This window comes from Balaenoptera physalus (genome assembly GCF_965194825.1).
Source record: "Balaenoptera physalus genome assembly, chromosome: 8".
NCBI lineage: Eukaryota > Metazoa > Chordata > Mammalia > Artiodactyla > Balaenopteridae > Balaenoptera > Balaenoptera physalus.
In genome coordinates this window covers 57996487-58023771 of record NC_138887.1, presented here as the reverse complement: position 1 = coordinate 58023771, position 27285 = coordinate 57996487, and the positions used below count along the sequence as shown (strand labels likewise).

Genomic DNA, 27285 nt, shown 5'->3' with positions numbered 1-27285 from the left:
AATGGATTTCTTATAATCATCAACTGTAATGAATTGGTCAAAAGCAGAAAGCTAACACCAATGCAACTCCTTTTCATATGCATAGGGATGTCTAGATTTGGTTTGCAGATGGTGTTAATGGTAAAGTTTTTTCTCATGTTCTTTCCACTCTTTTTTTTTTTTTTAAAGATTGATTGATTGATTGATTGCTATGTTGGGTCTTCGTTTCTGTGCTAGGGCTTTCTTTAGTTGTGGCAAGCGGGGGCCACTCTTCATCGCGGTGCGCGGGCCTCTCACTATCGTGGCCTCTCTTGTTGCGGAGTACAGGCTCCAGACGCGCAGGCTCAGTAGTTGTGGCTCACGGGCCCAGTTGCTCCGCGGCATGTGGGATCTTCCCAGACCAGGGCGCGAACCCGTGTCCCCTGCATTAGCAGGCAGACTCCCAACCACTGCGCCACCAGGGAAGCCCCTTTCCACTCTTTTATAGAGTAAAAATTTATGGTACAGCGATGATTTTTTTTGGATGTTTTTCAGCTCTGTCAGTCTCTGGTTTGCCACCTGTCTCTCTGTATTTTACTGCCTCAAGATAACACACTTCACCCAGTACCGTTTTCTTTGGCTGAAATTCAGGATCTCAAAGTTAATGCCTTGGCTGCTTCTGGGAAGCCTGTTGACCTCCGTGAGCATTGCAGCTCTGTGTGTCAAGGTGGATTACCCTAAAAATGTGGATATTGATGTCCTCAGGGATGCCATACTAAAGCGGACTAAACTCAAGACAAAGCAGATTAATGAAGTGCTTCTTGTCAACTTGGCATTAATATTTCCTCTGGCCATATATGTGATGTGAACTGTTATGTTATTCATTTCTCTCTATAAGCACGCTCATCGGATGCAAAATGGACCTCTTGGTTTTAGAAACGCCAGCACTGAAGCCCATATTAATACATTAAGATCAGTGATAACATTCTTTTGCTTCTTTATTTCTTATTTTGCTGGCTTCATGGCAAATATGACATTCAGTATTCCTTATGGGAGTCAGTGCTTCTTTGTGGTTAAGGACATAATGGCAGCATATATCCCTCTGGCCATTCGGTTATAATGATCTTGAGTAATTCTAAGTTCCAACAACCAATCAGGAGACTTCTGTGCCTCAGAAAGAATCAATGAAGAGGAGGATCAATGTAAAATATTTTGTACTTCCTTGTCATGGTTTCAATGGACTTGTGTTTTCTTTTTGTTTATTTATGTGTTTTGTGTGCTCTCTCTCTCTCCCCTGGAAGCACTAATTTTGATGTTGGATGGATAAGATATCTCTTTTTCCAGGACTTGTGTACTTAAAAATATTATGACAGTAACACATATAGATAACTAGTACTTGCATTGGAGTGCCAGTTGTGTTAGAAATCGGAAAAAAATACTAAGACTTCACTTGGCTGACCAAAGTAATTCTGTTATCTGTCTTCCCAGGTCATTGAGAATCTTCTGGTTTAGATGAGCAACATCACGTTGATTTAGTCTACGACTTGAAACAATATAATAATTTGGCTATTTGATTGCACATAACTATTTTCCAAAGAGAGTCATTAGTGTAATTATTTTAAAATGCAAATTGTACGTTGAAAGTGTATGTATGTCAGGGCAATGTACTCAGGTATACAGATTAAAGTCTTATTTTGTTTTTGATTTTAGTTACTAGTTCAGGTTGGTAAATGATAAGGTGCAAATAGAGCTGGCATATAAATACACAATGTAGGGTCTCCATTTTTTTACGAGTTGAGGAAACATTTTTCAACCCCCTGAAGTGTGAAAGTCATGCCCAAATAGGATGTGAGGGAGGTTGCTGACAATGAAGTCCCAGCAGGAAATCATTCAACTGGTGTTTTAACTTCCCTCCTACTAGGAATATTGTCTGAGGTATGGCTGCAGCAAATGACTTGAGGATCTAAAGTAAAAGCTTTGAAATCTGTTGCTAGATTTGAATTGATTCTGCTCTTTTAAAATCTTCCATTCTGTTGCTTTGGGGAAGAAAATATTTTTTGTAATATCTTACATCTCAGGATATCTGTTTGAATCTGTGAAATCCTCACTGGCTCTTAAACAAACAAATAAAAAGCTAGGTAGTCATTTTAATTGTAAATACATTGTAATTTAAATGGATTAAAAGTTGCCAGGGTGGGGAAAAAAGAAACTAGATATGTGTGTGAATGTGTGCACATGTATGTGTGAAGTTTTTTACTTTACAAAATATTTCCACACACAATTATTTCATTCTCAGAACACTTTGTAAAGTAGGCAGTAGAATTATCTCAGTTTTACAGTTGAGAAATTAAGGTTTGGAGAGGTCATTATACATGCCTAGGTCCACTCAACTACAGTCAAGTGGTATAATTGGAATTCAAACCTGGTTCTTATGTCACTAAAGTCAGTACCCTCTCTCTTTGGTTTTCTTTCCATTATTCTTTTTTTTTTAATACATTTATTTATTTTAGTTATTTATTTTTGGCTGCGTTGGGTCTTCGTTGCTGCGTGCGGGCTTTCTCTAGTTGCAGTGAGCAGGGTCTACTCTTCATTTCGGTGCGTGGGCTTGTCACTGCGGTGGCTTCTCTTGCTGCGGAGCATGGGCTCTAGGCGTGCAGGCTTCAGTAGTTGTGGCATGTAGGCTCAGTAGTTGTGGCTCGCAGGCTCTAGAGCACAGGCTCAGTAGTTTTGGCGCATCGGCTTAGTTGCTCTGGGGCATGTGGGATTTTCCCGGACCAGTGCTCGAACCCGTGTCCCCTGCATCGGCAGGCAGATTCTTAACCACTGCACCACCAGAGAAGTCCCTTTCTGGTATTCGTTACAGGCAACTTTAGATTCTGAAAGTCATGACAAGAAATGACATTCAACCTATTACCTATGACATCCTATGACATTTCTCTGTTATGTCCCTACAAAGTCAATTAAAAAATATTTCACAAATGTCTGAATTATTCTATTATTGGGTGAAATTATTTATTATCTATTTCATCTCATATTTGGTTTACTAACAGTCTGAAATGATATACACATAGGTGCTCAATTTACATTTTAGCATCCCTTGACTCTTATATGGTCGGGAAATTGCTGTACCAGTCTCACTTGTTATAGGTCAGGTGGGAATAACCTCTCTGCTGGGAAAACGGGTATTTACTATGTTTACATCTTGAGTTTTGGCTAATTGTGTAACTGGAAACTACTCCTCAGATTATAGAACCGACTTACAAGCTTTTGCATCGTCCTGGGGGAGCCCACACCCCCTGGTCTCCTAGGCCAAGCTGAAACTCTTATTTATGCTAGTGCCTGAATTACGCAGGGAATCGTGGCAGATATTTACATGGCGAGATCTGATATCATTTGGCCATTTGTATCCTCTACTATGCTCATCTATTTTTTTTTAATTCAAGAAATAATTTTAGTAATTTTTTAAAAATTGTAAAATAATACACAGTCAATGTAAAAAATTGGGAAAATACAGGGGAATTCCCTGGCGGTCCAGTGGTTAGGACTCCTTTCTTTCACTGCTGAGGGCCCGGGTTCCACAAACCACGCAGCGCAGCAAAAAAAAAAAAAAAAAAAAAAAAATTGGGAAATTACAGACATATTAGAAGTGAACCTGATACAATCACAGGTAAAATGTTCATATACATTCTTTCAGGATTTGAAATATACATCATATGGACATATATAAGTATATATATGTATGGGATGGGTATAATTTATTACATTATGAGGATCCTGCTGTATATATACTTCATACTACCTTTGCATTTAAATTACGTGTGAGAAATTTGCATATTTTAACAGCTTAATAATGTTTTATTTTATGGTTGTAACTTTGTTTTTAACCACTTTTCTATAATTAACCAGTATCTCCATTAACAAAGAGAACTATAGAGTTGAAAATAATGTTTACATTATTGAAGAAAACAAGGAAGGAGCTCACCCAAACAAAACAAAACACATAAAAGGTGAAATAAAAGTTTACAATTAGGGCTTCCCTGGTGGCGCAGTGGTTGAGAATCTGCCTACCAATGCAGGGCACACGGGTTCGAGCCCTGGTCTGGGAAGATCCCACATGCCGCGGAGCAACTAGGCCCGTGAGCCACAATTACTGAGCCTGCGCGTCTGGAGCCTGTGCTCCACAACAAGAGAGGCCGCGATAGTGAGAGGCCCGCGCACCGCGATGAAGAGTGGCCCCCGCTTGCCGCAACTAGAGAAAGCCCTCGCACAGAAACGAAGACCCAACACAGCCAAAAATAAATAAATAAATAAATTTAAAAAAAGGTTTACAATTAAAAAAAGGAGAATCTTTTATTATTAATAGTATTTATACATAAGCAAATTGGTATTAATGCCTTGAAAACTTCTGGCATGGGAATCTCTTGGCATGAGGGCTGTTGGCATGGGAACCTTTTGTAATGATGCTATGGGCTGGGAATTCCCTGGAATGGGTTTCAGGCTAGGAATTCCTTGGAATAGGGCTGTGGCATAGCAAGCATTCTAAGATTTCATAAACTCTGTATAAAAAGGCATCAATGCCTTTAAAATGAATTTCAGTAGTTAGGTAATTAATTTTCTATTTCAGAATTGCCTTTTTTGTGTATATTATTTCAGGGATCCTAACAACCCTGACAGAGGATATTATCATCTGTGTTAAAGATGAAGAAATCTACACTTGAAGAGACAATAGAATTGGTCTAGAATTATCTAGACCTGAGTCTCACCTTCTAAATCTAAATTCCATATTTTTTTTCCTAAACTTAATTGTGCATCAAAATCACCTGGGAAACATTTTATAATTGTAGATTCCCAGGCTTATCCTAGACATGCTGAATATAGTCTCTGGAGATGGAGCCCAAGATTCTGGATAATAAACCACCCCAGGAAATTCTGATACAACTCTTTATGGACCAAGGTTTGTGACTCACTGCATCACAGTATAATAATGCTACTAATTGGAGCCTAAGAAATATATTCATTTAGAAATAAAGTCTTTCTTAGGAGAAATTTTAATGGCATTTAAATAATATTATTTTCCATTACAAAACATTCAAGTTATAACTCACCCTGGCTTGGATTAGCTCACCTAAGAATTTGCAAAGACTGATAGGTTATCTTTTCTAGTGTAATGTAACTGTCGACCAGTTATTTATCTTTTATGGCGAAATAGCCCTAAGACCAATTAATCGTGCGGCGAAACTGCTTGAGGTAAAGAGGTTTACGGCAGAAATACAGGACTCGACTTTTTCAGGACTCAGGTAAGACAAGGAATTCCCATAGATGCCATAAAGACTTTTCATGTCACTGGGAGTTTGAAATCTGCAAATAGGAGTTTGGCTTATTTTCCCAATATGTTCTTGATAATTTTGTATCCAGGAAGATTTTGTTATGGGTGGATGAGATCTTTTACTGTAGAGGACCGCATATACACTTATTCAGTAAATAAGTAAATACTGAGAGGTAAGAATGTTCATGTTTCCAGTTCTTGGGCACGTCACAGCTGATTCAAACCTAAAAATGAATTTGAGGACGTCTGTATTTATTCTGTCTCTTCTGGCTTCTCCCTCAATAGACACCGCTTCCTCTTCCTCTTATCAACACTACAGAATTTATATTCAATTCATTAGTAAAAAGTTTTAGTTTTAGCCATTGGAGTTAAGTTACTACAGAGAAAACTTTTACTAGTTAAGCCCCAAAGTCTTGTGCCTCTTCTGTGTGACACTGCTTAAATAGTAAATCTTCTGAAAATTAAAAGCTTCCTTCTCACCTACACACATATCTATCCAAACTTCTAAAAGAATAAGAATTACAAAATTTTATTAAGAACTCCTTCCCTTTTATAAGGCAAGCTTCCTGGATTTTACTGAGGGGATAGATAGGGAAATTACCAATAAGTTTCACATAAGTAATCTCAGGATGAAGAGACATAGGCAGTTTTTCTATGATTGGGGTTATGAATGTGCCACTCACACTACTAGTGACACCAAATGTTGATTTGTTATCAAAAGGAGGTACTCTGATTGTAGCAGGGATTAACTGTGGATTAGTTACTTGACCCCTGATCCATGGAGTAAAGAGAGGAGGTCATTTTCAATAAGGGGGTGCCTTCTGAAAAATAAACTCTGCATGTTTGACTTGGGTGGGATGAATCTCAGTATGAGAGCCAGTAAGGGGTGGAATGAGAAAAAGGCCAATGGGAAGTAAAGGTGTATCATATCAACGTTGCAGTTTTTTTCTAGGGCTCTTCTCTGTGTCACAGATTCCTCTGAACAGAGGATCCCTGACACATGAAAAATGATACCCAAATTATATACTTCAAGTTGAGGGGAATGAGTCATTAATGGAATCCTTCTTGTGACACTGTCTAGGAGCCCATTCTATATATTAAAGACGAATGAAAGAAAATATTTAAATGTTATAACTCTGGGAAATTTTAACAAGAGTTGCCATACAACATCCACTGAGCACAAAATATTTCATGCTTAAAGTACCTAACTCGGGTTATGTCAATAACTGCTCTTTCACTATTACGCCAAATATTGTTCTCCAGTTTCTCTAGGGGTATATATTTTCACAGAAACGATAAAGACAATGGAAATGGTACTCTATGGAAAATTATGAGAATTAGAGAGGATGGAGCTTTATGGACCCAGTTTTCTATGCTATGATTCTTTCACATTTAAGTTTGCATTTTCAGAGACCCTTAGTTTTTGCAATATGTTTTAGTACATAATTTTAAAAGTTGCTAAGTCTATGCTTATGTCCCTTTTTAAAAAAATCTTACTTCCCCATTATGGTCCACTATAGTTTTTTCAATACCTAGTTTCACAGAAGTAAAATTTTTTTTCTTTAAATCATCTTAAAATCATTAATAGATTCTGGTTTTGCTTTTTATTTATTTTTACTATTATTATTATTATTATTTTGGCCACGCTGTGTGACTTGCGGGATCTTAGTTCCCCAACCAGGGATTGAACCCGCATCCTCGGCAGTGAAAGCATGGTGTCCTAACCACTGGACCGTCAGGGAATTCCTGGTTTTGCTTTTTAAATGTACACCAAGTTTTCTAAAAAATTTCTATAGCTCTATCAGTGTTCACAAGTGTTCTAACGTATGCACTGCAGTGTGTTAAAGCTTCTCTGATTTCAGTCATAAAATCACATAAAGAAAAAGCAGATAAAAAAAGTTTTAGAATCTGTACTAGCAATTCCCTCAGTAACCTCTAAAGCAGAGGTTCTCAAATTTGAATGGACATCAGAATCGCCTGGAGGGTGTGTTAAAACACAGATTGCCGTACCCCATCTCCAGAGTTTCTGACTCAATAGGTTTTTGGGTAGGGCCTGAGAATTAGTATTTCTAACACATTCTCAAATGATACTCATGCTAGTGGTCTCGGGACCCCACTTTGTGAACCACTGATTTAGAGTTATTGTACTGCAGAGGCTGAAAACCAGGCCTCTGAGGCCATATTGGACGGATTTTCATTCTGGCCCCATTGCTTATTAGCTCTATAACCTTGAGCAAGTCACTAGACTCTTTCCTTCTGTTTCCTCATCTGTCAAATGAGATAATAAAAGTACTTACTTCCAAAGGTTGCTGTGAGATTGAGTGTATTAACAAGTGTAAAGCACCTAGAACAGTGTCTGGCACACAGCAAAGATCAGTTAGTATATTATTAAGTCAAGAAAAATTTTCAGTTGCCACTCTGTGGAAGACATGTAGATTATTTATTATTCTTAAATACATTTCTCTACTGTTTTGAAGTTGGACAAATAGAACTAAAATTTTTTATCAGTACTTTGAGAAAAGAGGTAAAGTATACTAAGTTTAGAAATGATGAACAGGGTTAGTATTTTTATTAGGCATAAAAGAGAGTAAACATGTATTTTAGAATGCTATAAAAGGCAACAGACTAAATGAGGTGGTGAAACAAGAATTCTCAACCACCAGAGGATGACAAAAGGACAGCAGTATGTGACATGGGAGTGAAGGAAGGCACCAAGAGGCTGAAGGATGTGGTAGAAAGAGGTGAGAAGGCAATGTTTGCCATTTTGCCTAGGTCCTTAGGAGAGGTCACTGATACACTGGTTTCAGATGTGGGACAGTGTTGTGCACTGTAGTGCTTGACCTGGTGAGTGAATGTGGAATGGATAAGTCCTTCTTTGAAACATCACTCACACTCTGTCAAGGGGGCATGTTTTAATTGGTGTGACTTGAACATGGATAACTGAAGGGGCAGTTCTCTAACCATGGTAAATTTGAGCAATCCCCTGGGAGGAAGGAAAGAAAACAGCACAAATCAACAGACAAGCTATGAACATCAATAACAATGGCCCAGGCAGTCTCAGACTCAGTGCAGAGCAGCCAAATTTATGTACAGTGTGAAAGCATCACATATGATTAGGCCTATTTTATTCATACACAGCCCTGCTTTGTAGATAAATCTATGGTGAATTGATCTCCATTTCTAATAGTGAAAAGAAAGCCCCACTTCCCTAGAGTACTCACCAATTGCCTGTTAGAAAACCTATTGTAGAATTTATTGAGGTTCTGTAGTGCAATAAGCACGACTGTCCTAAGATGCTCCAGGCAGCTCACCTTGATCTGCCTGGACAATGAGACAACTAGAATCGGGAGGTCTTCCCTCTTCTGATGAGAGGGGTTGCTTCTAATCTCAGCTTCCCCCTGCATTGTTAGCTTTTTTCCTCGAAATATAGGAATGCAACTTTGCACAGGTCCCCAAAGTCATCAAACACTGAGCAGCTGGCTTTCCCAGACACTCCTGTGAACAGCTGGCATCCAAACTCAGTAAGGCTGGTGCCCAGATAACTTGTTAGTCAGTGTACTCTGCTCCCCACATCCCCACTGATAAAGGTGCTCTCAGACTTGCTCTGTAAACAGGAGAGCAACAGGAGGAGGAGTTCCTGTCACCCAAAATGTTCATCCACCGTGTGTTCAACTGTGTGCCCCAGTCCTCATTCCCCACCTAGAGGGTATTAGGAGATCTGAGAACTCAAGTCCTCTTTTTTCTGATCTTTGGTTGTAAAACTGTTACCCCAATAAAATCCATTCCTTAACCCACACTGTGCGGCATGTTAGGTGGTGCTCACAAAGAGGCCCACCTTGTGTCAAGGGTAAACTCAGGTGTGTCTAATCTCCAATATCCACTCATATAACTCTGTCTTCTCAACAAGATTTCACAGGGTACCACCTCATTTCCCACTGCCAGTTCTCTCATTGTTCTGAAGTGTAACTCCTATGGTTTTATGGACCTGAATTCATGTAAGTAAGTATAGTATCTTGTCTCCTCATCTAACTCAAGCTTCAATTTGTTCCTCTTCATGTTTGCTATTTTCAGTGTGGAAATTGTTCTCTTTCGTAAGGGAGGAGATAAAACAGAAGCAAAACTGTTTAGCTACATAATGGCATTCATTAATATTATTCCTTCTGCCCAAGAAACTCCCTCATTCTTATTTTTTATTCTGAGCATAATTGAAAACCTATTTTACTTCCTTGTTAAGTCATAGAGTATTTCAAACTACAGTTATGTGATAAGATGATTACTACAGTACACTATAAGTTAATTCATTTGTATAAACATGTTATTCAAGTGGCTTTTTCAAAAATTTGCGCATTCAATGCCTTCCAACTAGAAGCTATTAAATTCTTAGTGGTGGGTAATAAAAAATAAAAACTCTTCTAATTTCCAGAATTTTACTTTAAATTAAGTGTGGCTCATAGTTCAGGTGAACAAACATGTGAGAGGTGGTGTGGGATAGCTTATGTGACTGACCCTTAAGAGACAATAATAAAAAGTTTCCCCAAACTGGAGCCAAGGAATTCAGCTTAAGAGATTAGCTGGAAAGGAAGAGAAAACACTATAGGACATTTTCTTTTTCACTTTTAAATGGTGATCACTCTCATGCTTTAATTTTCTTCCCCTCATCTCTGCACAGAAAAATAAGAGATACTAATTTGCAGAGGTAAGATGATGCTTTGTTACTTTTTATGATACCCAAAATTCCAAAGACCAGAGGGCAAATATCTAACTTGTTATTTTTAAAAGAAAAAAACCCTAGATATTGGAGATGATAATAAAATTATATTAAAGTAAAAAAAAAAATGTGTGTATTCCTTAATACAGGAGGCACAAAAGTCAGAGTGTGGAGGTTTTTATTTTCCACAACAGGGTGCCTTCCTAAATTTGTGGAAGCTGAGCAACAGATCCTTGCACATCTCACACATATTCATGTGCAGTAAAAATTTATTATACACTCAAAGTATCTACTTAAGAGGAGATTTTTGGATGCTTCTATATATAACTTGAGTCACTTAACCATGAAATAGTATTTCCCTAACAGAAACTTCTTGAAAAGCATTCATGAAAACATTAAAGAGAATTAAAGTAGCTTTTATGCTGTCCACCCATCTAAATCATCTTCCCTTCCTCTCCTTTTTATTAAGAACTTTGCTGTTGTCAAGAATTAGAATAGATCTTAGTTGCTCTAAGAAATTTTCAGAGACGTTCTTAAACTTCAAGGACCTACCCCTCATTAACTTCCCAGGAGAGTAACTGTCAGGACGGATCATTTGACATTTAGTACCTGTCTTGAGATGTATTCCTATAGCTTTGTATCTTTTCTAGCCAATTATTTATAATTTTCTTGAAATCTGTGGCCACATCATATGTATTTTGGCATCACAAACAATAGTAGTGAACTAAATATAAAAGGCACTTTGAACATATGCTTTTGAGAAAGAATCATATGCATCTCTATGCAAAGAGAGAGAAAGAAATACAGTCAGCATAAAGATAGGTTAATTTTATATCAAAACTGTAAGAAATTGAGTAAACCCAACTCTACTGTCATTTCCCCAAGGAAAAAACACAGTGAAATGGAATACTGGGGAAAACAGTACAGGCAAATTTATCTTTGAGTCTCAGTTTACAAACTGGGATAAAATTATAAGTAATGCACTGCCACCCAGTGGCGAACTTTCACTTCAGACGAAACAATGGTTAAGCTAGTCAAAAGACTCCAGACATTAGAGATCTTCGTTCAGGAAATTTTACACCTCATTAGAAAAATATGAGGAAAAGAGAAGTTAATGCTCAGGTCACGGGAATTTTTTGGACCAAATGAGAGTGAATAGCTAGTTCAAATCACAAACAAACTGTAAAGAAAAAAGCAAAACCAAAAATATTTGACTTTTGTGAGATAATTAGAAACTTGAATTTTGCCTGGCTATTCAATATCAATGAATTGATGTTCCTTTTTTTACATGTCATAGTGGTCATAGTGGTGCTATGCATATGCTTTTAAAATAAAAGTGTTTTTTAGTGGAAACATTCTAAAATAATTACTGATAAGTATAATATAAGTAATAATTACTGATATGATGCATCAAAATAATATGAGGAATGGAGGGAGATAAGTTGGAGGTATATTTAAAGCAATTTGAGCTATAAGGTGATAAATTTTTTAGCCGGGTGATGGTTACATGAAGGTTCATTATACAATTCTGTCTACTTTGGCACATATTTGAAATTTTCTATGACAAGTTTTTTTTTTTAAATCTCACCGAGATATATATTATCATTGAGTGTAGAATTTGATCAATAAAAATAGAAAGCTTTCTCCATAAATTATTTTGCAGAAATCAGTAGGTTAAGCCATAAATTAGGAAGATGAACTTGTAATCTTCATTTACCTTATAAAGTGAACATTAAGGAAATTAACTCAAACCTTCTTCAACCCAAGGTAATAAAAGAGTTGAAACTGCTTTTCAAATTGTGTTTATATTAAATGTCAACTCACGTTGACTTACAAAAGAGATTACTAAACAAATACAAAAAGTAAATTGTCAAGACATTTAGGAAAACTGCACTGGAGTGGAATTATTTTCTCTCTTTTTTTCTCTTGACATTTACTGAGTATTGAGTTTTGTAGTATGTTGATTTTCTAACCTTTCAAAAAAGAGCTCGGAGTTATTGCTTTGTTGCTAGGTTTTAGGCAACATTAGAGGTCCTGCTTTCACTCTTTTTTCCTACTCTGACTTCACTCCTTTAGAAAATTAATCCTGTTTCTTAGCAACCCGGGTGGGTAACACTTAAATATACTTCAAGTTCTTTTGTAAAGCAAAGGCTAAATGTTTCCCTTATAAACTATCTGTTTGCTTAGTCTCATTTGGCTTTGCAGAAAAGATCTGCTGAGACATACTGCCGTAAACATTTTTATTAAAACTCTCAGTTTTAAATGGTGAGTGAAGTTACTGATTTTCTAATGAATACTTCTGTTTTTTGTGTTTATTTGGAATTATTCCAGTTTGTCTATTTGTCTAAGTCTTTGGAATCTGTGTGTTTTATGTTAAGATATATGAGATGAATTCATTTAAGAGAGAAACAATCTCTTTATATATAATATAATAAATAGGAGATCATGAAATATGTTAAGAAGGAGAAAGCCCAGCTGGAAGAAAGTGTTGAGTTTCTTTATAAACCTACAAACGTGCATGAATTCGTGGTCTAAGGAGTTCACTGTGATCTTAATAGCAGAATATTTTACAATGCTCTTTTCTTATGTTGGCATCATTCAGGTATCAGGTATATATCTATATCAATCTATCTCTCTATCTCCCCAAATACTTAAGGTTACAAAATTAAACTCAGATACCTAAGCAAAAGAAGCTTAAATTTGCGTATATTTGCTAACCTAAGAAATGCATTTCTCTTAATTAGCTGATTGTAAAAGCAGATAACAAAAATATTTTGTGACGTTCCAGTAGAAAATATTTGAGGAAGAAATTAAAATGAAAGTCTATTTTTTATATTGCCACTATTAGAAGCTTTCATTATTTAGAAAAATATATAATTAGATATTTGAGCTTTTAGATACAGTTTCAAAAAAGGAGCATCTGTAATTTCCAGAATTTGGCAACCAATTGCTTGCCAAATGGTTCAAACCGTTGAACCATTTAAAGTTTGCATTTTTGTAAGGTAGAAAAATCTTTGAATAAAAGGAATTTCACATGGCTCAACCTAAAATATGCAGAACCCTACATAGTGTTTGTAAAGATAGAAATCTTCGTTCCAATTTTATATTCTAATTTGGGGGCAGATGTTGTAAACAACTAACTTTAATACAAGGTACAAGCCAAAATGTAGCTTCAAGTTCCATTGCTGTATTCAGAAGGAAGTATGAATCCTGATAGATCTGGGAATGCTTTTATTGGAGGTGGCATTTAAACTGATCCTTGAGACCAGTGTAATTTCATAGATGGAGAATAACTGTGCTTACTTAATGCAGATTAAGCCATTCTTTTATTTCCAATGAGACATCTTGGCCCAAATATAGCTTCTGTAATATCAACATTTACCACTAAATCTTTGACTGAATGAGAATATTGCTGGTTTACTTTTTCTGACTTTCTCAGCTACACATCTTATGACTTTGTATTTCTCTGTGCCTTAGCTTTTTCCATGTAAAGTGAGGTTTATAATGTGATATTGCCATCACAGGCTTCAATCTTTCAACTAGATCTCCAGTTGATTTCTTTCTGCTGGGGTGTCTTGGGACTACAATGACATATGCTAATGCATGATTCATGTATTATACTATAGAAGCTTAATTTTACATACATATTATTCAAAGGAATAATATGTAACAATAAATTCATAATATAAGGACAAAATAAAGTATCATGCAAAATTAAAGCTAATTTCTCACTAGTTTAAATATCACATAGTAGCAATTTTTGGTAGCCAGGAAGACCCAGGAATATACAGAGAGAGACAGATGGGAGCTTTAGTGGCAACAAGGTGACAAATGAGCATGTTCATTCCCAGCTACCTAGTCAAAAAGAGGGCCAGACCAGCACTGCATTCTCTAATCACAGCTTCTTAGCCTGATGGCTGTCTAGCTCTCTTACTGCCATGATACTTGTTTTTTATATCAATTAGACTTCTGAGGTCTTGATCTATTCTTATTCTTCCAGTTTATAACCCTCCTCATCAGTTTCTTCATAGCTGTATGTCCTGGTGGGACACTTCATTGTCTCACCAACACCATCAATCTTCATGTCTTTTCATGGCAGGAGATTACAAAACCCTGACCATGAATCAGTCTACTCATGTACTTTCTTTGCTCATGTAACCAGATTTCAGAGCCCTGCAGGAGATAGGTATATTTACAATTTTAGTCAAGGCTGAGCCTTCAGTGCTTCTCAGAAGTTTAAAAATATGTTTCTACAGAAATGTGAAGGGTCATAAATGAGGCAAGAGAGTTATAAAATAAGGCATATACTGGGAGCAAATTAACAACTGACTGTCAAGGGCTTGATTTTCATCAGCTCCAGGTCAGTACGTAGGTCAGGGCTGATGTCACATTAACCAGGTTCAGAAGAGTCCAACACGAAAAACAGAACATGCAGATTTATTAGTTTATGAGAAAAATAAACCAAACTAACTCATATTTTTTTTCTAGCTCATTGTCTTCCAGTAGACTACTGTACATGCAAAGCCAAATGATCATCTGAGGGTGATTTGGTGAAAGTTAGATGAGAATAAGAATTAATTAATGCTTTATATGTTAAATGGCCCAGGTTATGAAAAGTTATGCATCAGTCTTCTAAGTTTAGATAGATATGATAACGGAAATAAAAATATCAAATATGGGCCAGCATGCTCTCCCCTCTGGATGAATCTCGGAAGGGTACAGCCAACCTTCAAACTCTCACCCTTTCTTTTTTAAAATCTTTTATTTATAAACCCTTTTAATTTCTATGCAGACATTCCTATTGTTTACTGTATAATGTAGAAACATGAAATTAACATATTTTTATTATTTAATTTATATTTTTTGCATTGCTTAGGAAATAGTAATCCACATATTTTGTTAACTGGTGTGTTATTTTAGTGATTAACTTTATTTTATAGTAACTTTGTAGAGATTGTAAGTGGCTCCCTATTCATCAACTCTCCTTTATTTATTTATTTTTAAAAATTTATTTATTTAATTTATTTATTTTTGGCTGTGTTGGGTTTTCGTTGCTGCGCGCAGGCTTTCTTTAGTTGCGGTGAGCGGGGGCTACTCTTCGTTGTGGTGCGCGGGCTTCTCATTGCGGGGGCTTCTCTTGTTGCAGAGCATCGGCTCTAGGCACGCAGGCTTCAGTAGTTGTGGCACACGGGCTTCAGTAGTTGTGGCTCGCAGGCTCTAGAGCGCAGGCTCAGTAGTAGTGGTGCACGGGCTTAGTTGCTCCACGGCATCTGGGATCTTCCCGGACCAGGGCTCGAACCCCTGTCCCCTTCATTGGCAGGCAGATTCTTAACCACTGCACCACCAGGGAAGCCCTCTCCTTTATTTTTAATGTATTAATGAGCAACAGAGGATAACATATTTTTGAACACTTGGGAATTTCTAATCTTCTCACTCAGATATTAAGCACCACTCTTTTTTTGTCTCTATTCGGCTTTTTAAAAAAGTGTATAAGAATACTTAACATGAGATTTAGCCTCCTAACAGAATTTCAAGTGCACAACACAGTATTGTTAATATAGGTACACCATTGTACAGCAGACCTCTAGAATTTATTCATCTTGTATAACTGAAACTTTATACCTGTTGAATAGCAGTTCCTCATCCCTCCTCCCCCTCAGGCCCTGGCAACCACCATTCTACTCTCTGTTTCTATGAGTTTGACTATTTTAGATTTCCTCATATAAGTGGAATCATGCAGTATTTGTCCTCCTGTGACTGGCTTATTTCACTTGGCATAATGTCCTCCAACTTCATTCATATTGGTGCATATGGCAGAATTGCCTTCATTTTTAAGGCTGAATACTATTCCATTTTGTGTATATACAACATTTTCTTTATCCATTTGTTAGTTTGCAACCGCCTCAGGAGCTGCACAGGTGTAATCTGAAACTGGCCCCTGTACGTGGAGGGCAGGGAGAGATGGAAGACAGAGGCAGACCATTCCAGATTGGGAGGTAGGCAGGTTTAAGAAGCAAAGGAACTTACACACGTGGCTTGTCTTGGGCGGCTGCCAAGATGAGTAGATCTCCGAGCTCCCCGCCCCCCCCAATTTAAAAAGTTTATAGAGAGGACTTCACTGGGTAAAGTCACGTATACAGTCCAGATAGTCTTGGCACCATATTACTATCTCAAGGCTGTGTGCTTGGGCAGCTTCTAGAGCAGGAAAGGCAAGTGATGCACACATTCTAAGGACAGGGTGGGGGTAAGGGATGTCTGATTGCCTAGGTCCAGCTCACGGGTCAATTGGTGGTCACTTCCTCATGATGACCTCATCCAACACCATTCATCCAGCAATGAGTATTTAGATAGCTTCTGTATCTTAACTGTTGTGAATAATGCTGCAATTAACATGAGAGTGCAGATATCTCTTTGAGATTCTGATTTCAATTTTTTGGATAAATACCCAGAAGTGTGATTATTGGATCATATGGCAGTTCTATTTTTAAACTTTTGAGGAGCCACCACACTGTCTTCCTTAGTGGCTGCATCATTTTACATTCTCACCAGTAGTGTACAAGTGTTCCAGTTTTTCTACATCCTCACCAACACTTAATGTCTTTAATTTTTTTGATTATAGTTATTCTGACAGGTGTGAAATGATGTCTCATTGTGGTTTTGATTTGCATTTTCCTGATGGTTAGTGATGTTGAGCATCTTTCCATACACCTGTTGGCCATTTGTATATCTTCTTTGGAGAAATGTCTATTCAAGTCTTTAGCTCATTTTTCAGTCAGGTTATTTGTTTTTGTTGCTATTGAGTTGAAGGAGTTCTTAAATATTTTGGATATTAACCCCTTATCAGATAAACAGTTTGCAAATATTTTCTTCCATTCCATAGGTTGCCTTTTCACTCTGTTGATTGCTTCTTTTGCTCTGCAGAAGCTTTCATGTTCCCTTTGACTATTTTTTGCAAAATTTAAATGGACTCAATTAGATAACACCTATAGTCTTGTTCTTTCTATTTCCCAGAAAAAAGTTTGTCTTTTATGTTTACTGAAATTTATCCAACATGATTTAATGATTAATTTGTTTTTTCTAATTGAGATACAATTTATATAACATAATTTCACTACTTGCCATTTTAGAATGTACAACTTAGTGGTTTTTAGTATATTCACAATGTTGTGAAACTATCATCACTATCTAATTCCAGAACATGTCTATCACCCCCAAAAGAAATCTTGTACTTGTTACCAGTCAATCCTAATTCCCTCTTCCCCACACCCTGTGGCAAAAATTTTTTCTTAATTTATTTTGTCACTGAGTTTGTGGGCAGTTTGTTAGATAGCATTATTGCAGCAAAAGCTGACTTAGCCACAGGCCTATACTTCCAGTTATATAGTGGACACATATTTTGTTTAAATCTACTTATTATTATGCTCTTTTTCCATAAACTGATCCTCCTCTTGTGTTTCTTATCTTGGTTAAGAAATTTTGTATTATCTTTGATTCATTAAAATTCCTTGGTGTGTCATTAAAGACCTTTGCTAATATAACCCCAACTGATTTTTCTATCTTTATATTCCACTGCTTCCTCATATACATATGCTAAGCTCCTGCCACACATGCTTCTTGCTTTTCTCTCAATGGGCCGTAGTCATTAAAAAAAAATATTCATAATAGAAGTTGAAAAACAATTCATCATTTTATATTACGAAGTATTTATTATTAATTTTTTCAAGTTGACATTTTCAGTGTTTCTCCAAAGTAGTTTCTCTTTATACACAACTTTGAATTACTGCATAATAACATTTAGAATCTTGAAAAGCCTCTATTTTGATTTTATTGTCAAACAACCAAGATTCTAGCATAAGAGAAGGAAATTCATCCCCACCTCAGATCCTTATTTCCCAGGAACCAGCATTGTTTTATTTCCACTTAGCCAAATATATTTTAATTGATTATTATTCCTCTTTCCATGGAGATTTTAAATTCATTGGCATTGTCTAGTAACATACTAACACATTCATTAAATCCTAGAAGTGTGCCAACCATATCCTTGTCACAGATCAACAAAGAGCAAATCCATGATTCTTATCCATAGATCCCAATCGTAGAAGCTACAATGCACTTATTATGGTTTAGGTGGCCATAGAAGTCCTAGAAATAGCTTATGACAAATTTTACATACTTTCTGTGCCTCGGTGAAATGTTTCCTTCCTTTACCCCCTGGTATATTTCTACTTATTCTTCAAGATCAGTTCAAATGATAATTTTTCTTTTGATGTCACTTCTATTTTCCTGATAGAATTAGCTGAGCACTCTCCTTGCTTCTCATAACACTATTGTAGTATCTGTCACGTTACACAGGTTTGGTTTTTGTTTTCATGCCTTTCTCCCAATAGCCTCTCAGTTACTTAAGGACATGGATTTCAAGTTAATCATTTTGAATCCGTAGCCTCTAGTGTGGTGACTACTGTGACAAAGATGCTGAATAAAATACTCGCAGCAGCCGTGATACTTTCATCCCCTCTACACACACTCCTTGTCATTTCTGAGCTTTTTTTCCTGCTTCATAAATCTTTTAGAGATTACCCTGGCCCAGAGAGAAAATATTCAATACACAGTTCTACAGTAGCATACTTCACCAATTTCCATATCTGTTGCAGATTCCAACATGTGAACATGCCCTTGAGTCCCGGAAAGGCAGGAGAGGCAGGAATATTGCAAAGGGGCTGCAGCAGGGCCCCACACTAGATCTCAACTCCAAATAGAACAAAAATGTCCTGCAAGCACCACAATCTGAAATAAAAGTCAACATATGGGAAATAAAGCCTCCTGATTTTAGTTATAAACTGTATACATCTTTGAGACTTCCAGAAAAGCCATCAAGGACCATTAAGGAAGAAGAAAGGAGAAAAAAAAGCATTTTTCCAGGAACAATGCTTCACTTTCCCAGCATAAGGAATCATCCCAACAAGGCCATGTCTCCTAAATTTATAACTACATTTCCTCATCTGGATTCACATAAAGTGAAGTTAATATTTGTGGAAAGTGGAAAATATCCAAATGGTGTATACCTCAATCCAAAACCACATAACTTTCAACAGGTACAAAAAGAACATCTGATTCTAAATAACTTAAAAGAGATAAGGGGGAAATATATTGTTTTTATTCATTTCTTAATTATAACAACTATTACATGAGCAAAAAAAGTATATGTGAATATAATGTGTATAAAGTTGCATCTTTATTTCTCACGGAACAATACAACTCAAATTCAGCAATAAATGAATGAGAAAGGAGAGGTAAGACTCTGGTTAATGTTTCTGATGGGGTTTTATCTGCCAGTTGGAATGACCAACTAGGGATGGCTTTTCTAGGGCTCAAGAAGAGTTTGGACTGAGGTGTAATTGGAGAACAGACCTCAGTTTCCAGGAGTTTACAGTCTAGTAATAATGAAATCAAATCATGGAACGAATGGATGAGTGAATGAAAATTGACGAAGAGGGGATATTGTATTACTTAAATGAGTCTAACAATTAATAATTTAAATAATATATGAGTAAGAATTTCTAATTTAAAGTGGTGGTGGGGAATATATATTTATGGAGATGCAAATGAAGTCAATATATAATTCCACTAGAATATGAATATATCCTATACTTAGGTCTATAATTTAACTTATAAATATGATTCTTGTTAGGTAAAGAGTGAAGCAATAGGAATGATAATACCAAAAAAAAATTCTAGAAAAAGGAAAAAATTTATTCCATTGGGAAAATATAGGGAAGCAGTTAAGAGCATGGCCTCTGGGATCAGTGTATCCCAGTTCTCTTGTTTTCTAATAATTTTGTACAAGTTATTAAGCCTCTTTCCTTATTTATACTTTAGGATAACAATACTATATGTTTTATATGGTTATTTTAAGTAATGAAGGAGACAATTATATACAAATTTCTTACAATAGGGTTTGGAATATTGAGATATTCAATAAAAGTGAACTCTTAGGAGCTATTAGGATAAAAGTTGGGAAATTCAAGATGCCTTGATCCATAACCTTCTCTACTTGTCCAGGGCATCTAAACACTTTTATATGTAGTGAATGAAATATGTTACCATTTGGAGATGAGGGGAGGTCAGTTAAATATCAAATGCCATTGGTTTATTTAAATATTTCACTAGTTACAGTTAGAATTACATGACTTGGGTAAGTAAAAGTTCAAGGAATAGGGGACTTTGAAAAAATTTTTATTGGAGTGTAGTTGATTTACAATGTTGTATTAGTTTCAGGTGTACAACAAAGTGAATCAGTTATACGTATACATATATCCACTCTTTTTAAGATTCTTTTCTTATATAGGTCATTAGAGAGTATTCAGTAGAGTTCCCTATGCTACACAGTAGGTTCTTATTAGCTGTCTATTTTATATATAGTAGTGTGTATATGTCAATGCCAAGCTGGGACTTTTCAGTTCATATTAGTTCTTTTTAACCATGTTAAAAAAAAACTTTGTTTTATAGTTTACTAAAAACAGTCAACATTTATTCTATTCCAGCCTCAGCAAATTATTTTAGCTTGTTCAATATTTTTCCTATTGCCTGAAATAAATTCAGCTCTAGAAATAAAACATGTAACTCTATTTGCATTTAAGATTACTTTACCAAGTTCTGAATAGATTCCTTTAATTTCATTAGTCACAGAAGGATGATCGAAGTCCTCGCTCCACCATAAATTAATTGCTTATACACTGTCTTGAATTTTAGATTATTCTATCAAATGTTAATAGGCAAGTTTTTTTTTTTTTTTTAAGATTTGGGCTTTTACTCTGAGGTAGGGACTGGATGGTTTTGTGCAGAAGAGTGAGTGATCTGCTTTATGTTTTTTTGTTTTTATTTATTTATTTATTTATTTTTGGCTGTGTTGGGTCTTCGTTTCTGTGCGAGGGCTTTCTCTAGTTGCGGCAAGCGGGGGCCACTCTTCATCGCGGTGCGCGGGCCTTTCACTATCGCGGCCTCTCTTGTTGCGGAGCACAGGCTCCAGACGCACAGGCTCAGTAGTTGTGGCACACGGGCCTAGTTGCTCCGCGGCATGTGGGATCTTCCCAGGCCAGGGCTCGAACCCGTGTACCCTGCATTGGCAGGCAGATTCTCAACCACTGCGCCACCAGGGAAGCCCTATAGGCAAGTTTTAAATGCTATAACAAAATCCTCAAAATTGCATTTTACTGGTGAAATATTTAATATTTGGAAAAACCAAATTCCAAATTGAATGTTAGCAATATGAAACAATATTTATTAGTAATAACACAATCTTCTCTTTACATATCTAGTACCAATATAATTTACCAAATTTTGTGACAACTTAGAAAAGGGACCAAAATGATTAAAGTTTAAGTCACAACACTTAAGTACAGGTAAGTTATTATAATAAAGTTATGAATATGGCCAAAGAATAAATTTTCTGCATTATATCTTGATAGTAATACATAAAAAGGCAAATAATTTAAAAAGTATTTTTTTACTTATCACCTTTAATGATACAGTAGATTTTTTAAATGCCCAGTTAATTAATGGCAACAATCCATATGCTTTCTTAGCCACAACTTGTAATATATTATTAAAGATTGAGTTTGTAACTCAATGTGTTCTGTGTAGAGAAACAATGAGTTAAAATATAGATTTCAGAAGCAAGCTGCATAGCTTTGAATCTTGGCTTCATTGCCCTAAATTACCTAAACTGTCTATATCTTGGTTTCCTCATCTGTAAATGGGAATGATAATAGTTGAATCTTCATCATAGAATTACTGTGACCATTAAATCTGTTATACATATGTAAAGCACTTAGTTAATAATGTATGTGAAGCATGTGTTGTCTAACACATGGTAAATATACATACCATTATTATTATTATGGTGCCATTTGTATAGTGTTTATGCAGACTTAATTTGTATAATCCAGCATTTTTTATTTGGATAGGGGTGAATAATACATACTGTATTTACATATTATAATTACATATCAATTATAAACAAAACAATAAGGTGTTAACAGTGGCTGATTTTGGATAGTGGGATAATGGTTGAATTTTGTTTTCTTCTTTTCAAAATGAGTAGCAGGGCTTCCCTGGTGGCGCAGTGGTTGCGAGTCTGCCTGCCAGTGCAGGAGACACGGGTTCGAGCCCTGGTCTGGGAGGATCCCACGTGCCGCGGAGCGGCTGCGCCCGTGAGCCACAATTGCTGAGCCTGCGCGTCTGGAGCCTGTGCTCCGCAGGGAGAGGCCGCGATAGTGAGAGGCCCGCGCACCGCGATGAAGAGTGGTCCCCGCTTGCCACGACTGGAGAAAGCCCTCGCACAGAAACGAAGACCCAACACAGCCATAAGTAAAAAAAAAAAAAAAAACAAATACTTAAAAAAAAAGTAAAAAAAAAAAAAAATGAGTAGCAAATAATTTTATAATTGGAAAATTAAGATAATGTATTTGCAAACAATGTATACATTTTGGCATGGATTAAATTTAAAAGGTCTTCTCTAGGTGTGTAATTAAATTGGTACACCTCAAGTTTCCTGATATATAAGTCACTATGGAGAAAATACCAAGAATATTTTGTAGACCAATAAGACCAAGCCTTTGATGTTAAGAAGCATCTAAGTCAAATATAAGATAGAATACACAATATGCCACTCGAGTCACAAAGCACTAATGTGAAAAAGTTTTAAAAAGAGGTTTCCAAGGAAATAAACTAAGGTAGGATTTGAATTGAAGTTGGAAGGACAAAATTAATTCCAGCAGAAAGGGTGGAAAGGATAAGTAAATTTTTATTTAGATTAGCATTTATAAATTGCCCAGCAATTTACTACTCCTGGGTCCTTATCTCCAAAAATGAGACCATATTCTGAGAGACATCATGAACAAAGACTAATGTAATTGCTAAGTTTCTCATTTGTCTTCCTATCTCTAGTAAGTGGATGCCCTTTGCTGAAGGAAGGTCAGCAGAACACTACAGAAAGATTTATCACCTACAAGCCTCATGAATGCACCTGGGATTCAATGCTAATTTTACCAAAAGCCCTGTGGCCTATTAAATCTGTGTCACACACAGTGAGTTTGCCTCTTTCTCTATGGCTGTTGCGGTTTGTCTCCTGCACTGTCGTTAATGATTGCTTTAATGAAGGAGTTTTTCATTTATTGGAGTGAAAGCTACTTCTATCTTTAAAAGTAAAGCATGCAGATTTCTGATTTTTCTTAAAATGCAAATAGTGGATTATCTAGAATTTTGGATTTTTTTTTTCTTATTACAAAGATAGTTGGCATGGTGGATTGAGGTCTGAAGATTGTGAGGAATCTTACCCAGGTTTACTCCCACTTTATTTGGAGCAGCCCATTTTGAGTGAATTGCACTCAAGGAAGAAGGACCGACAAGAAGACTCTGTCATACACTCAGAAAAAAGATGCTGAAACACATACTTCATGGCTCAAATTCTCCCCTGGACAAATAAGGCTGCTTTGAACAGCCCTGTATGTCCAAGCAGAACAAGATGTGCATTTGGCATGCAAAGCAAGCTTTTAAAGCAAAGATTATTAAATAGCAATTTAAAAAAGATAAATGAAAAAGTCGATACACGTTTGCTTTTGCTAACTTCCTCTGTACCATCTTCCTTAAGAGACACAGAAGGTGGCCAGATGCATACAGGGCATTTATGGATCGTTGTGGAAGAAAAGTTTACTAAGACATGCAAGAACAGTGGGCAAAAATTTTAAGATTTGTTGTTGAACACTTAGATTAACTCTTGAGAATGACTACTCAAATGACTTTTTTTTACTACTGTGTACTTTATCCTATGGAAGCTCTACTATCCTAGGAATTATAAGTGAAGTATTTGCATGGTGCTTAAACCATTTTAAGTGGAGTCTGAAAGAATCCAGTCCCTTGATCAGATAATTATTATTTTTCTTAGATTTCAGCTGAATTCTGGAAAACTACCAGTGACCATGTCACCATTCCACATTCTTTTGCCTCCTTTCAAGAAAACAGGAAACATCCTATTTCCACGCACTGTTAACACTTGTATTCCTTGCCTCAGTAACGCTATCTCCTGTCATCTGAGAAGTTTGGTGTACCAACTCACTAACTCCTCACGTGCCTTTGGCCATTTCCTGGGAGTCATCCTCCCAACAGCCTTCTTCTGGCCTTCCCTACTCACCGATCTTGTTTGAATACCCTTGTCCATCCAGGCACGAACACCACCCAGAGCATACCTAGCATAGCTTTTTTTTTTTTTCTTTTTTTTAAATTAAGTTATAGTTGATGTACACTATTATATGTTTCAGGTGTACAACATAGTGACACAATTTTTAAAGGTTATAGTTCATTTATAGTTATTATAAAATATTGGCTATATTCCCTGTGTTGTACAATATAACCTTGTACAATAGCTTATTTATTTTATACATAGTAGTTAGTACCTCTTAATCTCCTACCCCTATGATGTCCCTCCCCCATCCCTCACCCACTGGTAACCACTAGTTTGTTCTCTTTATCTGTGAGTCTGTTTCTTTTTTGTTATATTCACTAGTTTGTTTTATTTTTTAGATTCCACATATAAGTGATATCATACAGTAATTGTCTTCCTCTGACATATTTCTTTTTTTTTTTTAATTTATTTACTTTTGGCTGCATTGGGTCTTCGTTGCTGCGCGCAGGCTTTCTCTAGTCGTGGTGAGTGCAGGCTACTCTTCATTGTGGTGCGTGGGCTTCTCATTGCGGTGGCTTCTATGTTGCGGAGCATGGGCTCTAGGTGCGCAGGCTTCAGTAGTTGTCAGTCGCGGGCTCTAGAGCGCAGGCTCAGTAGTTGCGGCGCACAGGCTTAGTTGCCCTGCAGCATGTGGGATCTTTGTTCCCCGACCAGGGATGGAACCCACGTCCCCTGCATTGGCAGGCGATTCTTAACCACTGTGCCACCAAGGAAGCCCCTGTCTGACATATTTCACTTAGCATAATATCCACCAAGGCCATCCATGTTGTTGTAAATGGGAAAATTTTCTTCTTTTTTATGGCTGAGTAGTATTTCATTACATTCACCATTCAGTATATTCGTATTTACTGTTGCACTGGGGCATGAGGGGAATATTGTAGGCATTTGGTTTATTTTTAAATTAATGTTCATTTCATACTGGAGCATAGTTGACTTACAATGGTGTGTTGGTTTTAGGTGTACAGCAACTTGATTCTGGTATACATAGATGTATATCTACTCTTTTTCCCATTCCTTGCCCCTGTAGGCGCTGTTGAGTAGAGTTCCCTGTACTATATACAGTAGGTCCTTGTGTTCATTTCAGCGCATTCCACTCTCATTTCCAACCCAGGAACAGGACCGGCACTAAGGCTCTGGGGCCCCAGTAACCAGAGTGGTGTGTGTTATATAAATTAGGGTGTATATGTGAATCCCAAACTGCTGATTATCCCTGCCCCGGGGTGTTTCCCCTTTGGCAACCCTAAATTGGTTTTCTAATTCTGTGAGTCTGTTTCTGGTTGGTAAATGAGTTCATTTGTATTAGTTTTAAGAGTCCACTTATAAGTGATACCCTATGATATTTGTCTTTCTCTCTCTGACTTACTTGCCTTAGTATGATCATCCCTAGGTCCATCTATGTTGCTGCACGTGGTGTCATTTCTTCTTTTTCGATGGCTGAGTAATATGCCCTTGTGTATAGGTACCACAGCGTCTTTATCCATTTTTCTGTCGATGGACTTTATGTCTGATTCCAAGTCATGACATTGTCAGTAGTGCTGCAATGAACATTGGGGTGCATGTGTCTTTTCCAAGTACAGTTTTCTCCGATATACTCCCAGGAGTGGGATTGCCGGATTATAGGCTACCTCTGTTTTTAGGTTTTTCAGGAACCCCCATCCTGTGCTCCCAGTGGCTGTACTAATTTACATTCCCACCAAGAGTGTAGGAGGGTTGCCATTTCTCCACACCCTCGCTAGCATGTACCTTTTGTAGACTTTTTGATGACGGCCATTCTGACTGTTGCGAGGTGATACCTCCTTGTAATTTCGATTTGTACTTCTCTAATAGTGTGTGATGTTGAGAAATTTTCATGTGCTTTTTTTTTTAAATGGTGTGAGCAAAATTGACCTCTTGAAAGTGCTTCTCTGAAAGCCTGCGCTGTTTTGAAATCGTAGTCGGTTGCCTACCGCAGGCCATTTCTGAGGGAGGTGTCTTCTACAACCTCACAGGCCTTGTGAGTATTAAATGCCAATAAGTACTGGTTTTAAAGTTGTTGTTATTAGAAACGACCACAAGGCGGGAGGATTTCTTCCTGCCCCGCTCTGGTTACTGGGGCCCCAGAGCCTTAGTGTCGGTCCTGTTCCTGGGTTGGAAATGAGAGTGGAATGTGCCGAAATGAACACTTTTTCCCTATTTCCCTTCACCCTCTCCCTGCCCCAAATCCCGGCCCCTGCAAGCCTGCTATGCTGGGGATGCTGTTGTCAGTAGGTGGGGTGAATCTACGGAAGGAGATTGGAGGTGGGAACCACAGCACCAGGAGGCTTGGAGACCAGGCGACTTTTCAAAGCTCTTCCAGACCAAAGGGTCCACCATCCTTGGGTGCGCTCGGCTTGGATTAGCTGTGGAGGGCCGGCCTGGGTCTGGAGATTGTGCTTTTGTGCAGAGGCGATAGTTACTACAGGTCCAGTGAGGGCTCATTTCCTGGCACATCCTTCCCAACTCCCTCAGCCCCAGGACAGTCCAGCCTTGGGAGCCAAGGCTGCCCGGGTTCCAGGGATGTTAGAGCAGCCGGGTCACCAGGACCTGAGGGGAATATTGTAGGCATTTCGTTTTATTTTTTAAAATAATGTTCATTTCATTTTGGAGCATAGTTGACTTACAATGGTGTGTTGGTTTCAGTGTGCAGCAACTTGATTCTGGTATACATAGATGTATGTCTACTCTTTTTCACATTCCTTGCCCCTATAGGTTATTACAGGCTGTTGAGTAGACTTCTTTGTGCTATACAGTATGTCCTTTTGGATGGTATGTGTTATATATATTAGTGTGTATATGTGAATCCGGAACTGCTGATTAACCCTGCTCCCCAATGTTTCCCCTTTGGCAACCCTAAATTGGTTTTCTAATTCTGTGAGTCTGTTTCTGGTTGGTAAATGAGTTCATTTGTATCACTTTTAAGATTCCACCTGTAAATAATACCCTATGATATTTGTCTTTCTCTCTCTGACTTACGTAGTATGTCATCCGTAGGTCCATCTTAGTATGGTCATCCGTAGGTCCATCTATGTTGCTGCA

At 37.2% G+C, this 27285-nt stretch overlaps 3 protein-coding genes across 3 annotated transcripts in view; all 3 read left to right on the top strand.

Moving 5' to 3' along the window:
* The first annotated feature begins 441 nt into the window (after window positions 1–441).
* Window positions 442–11287, top strand: LOC309665910 (taste receptor type 2 member 2-like). The gene is given in 3 exon segments (XM_082472789.1): window positions 442–823; window positions 827–3976; window positions 4282–11287. Coding segments are annotated over 2 exon segments (573 nt in total). The 5' UTR covers window positions 442–502; the 3' UTR covers window positions 1079–3976; window positions 4282–11287.
* Window positions 7977–23737, top strand: LOC309666448 (uncharacterized protein C7orf78; the record flags this gene model as incomplete). Its single annotated transcript, XM_082473907.1, is given in 9 exon segments — window positions 7977–8093; window positions 18563–18745; window positions 18749–19084; window positions 21308–21338; window positions 21341–21357; window positions 21361–21391; window positions 22902–23077; window positions 23641–23685; window positions 23687–23737. Coding segments are annotated over 9 exon segments (987 nt in total).
* The window catches only part of SCIN (scinderin), a 105754-nt gene continuing 101523 nt past the window's right edge, over window positions 23055–27285 (top strand). Inside the window, exon 1 of the mRNA XM_082472700.1 lies at window positions 23055–23077. The gene's annotated coding sequence lies outside the window, so the exon portion shown is untranslated. The remainder of the gene's footprint in view (window positions 23078–27285) is intronic.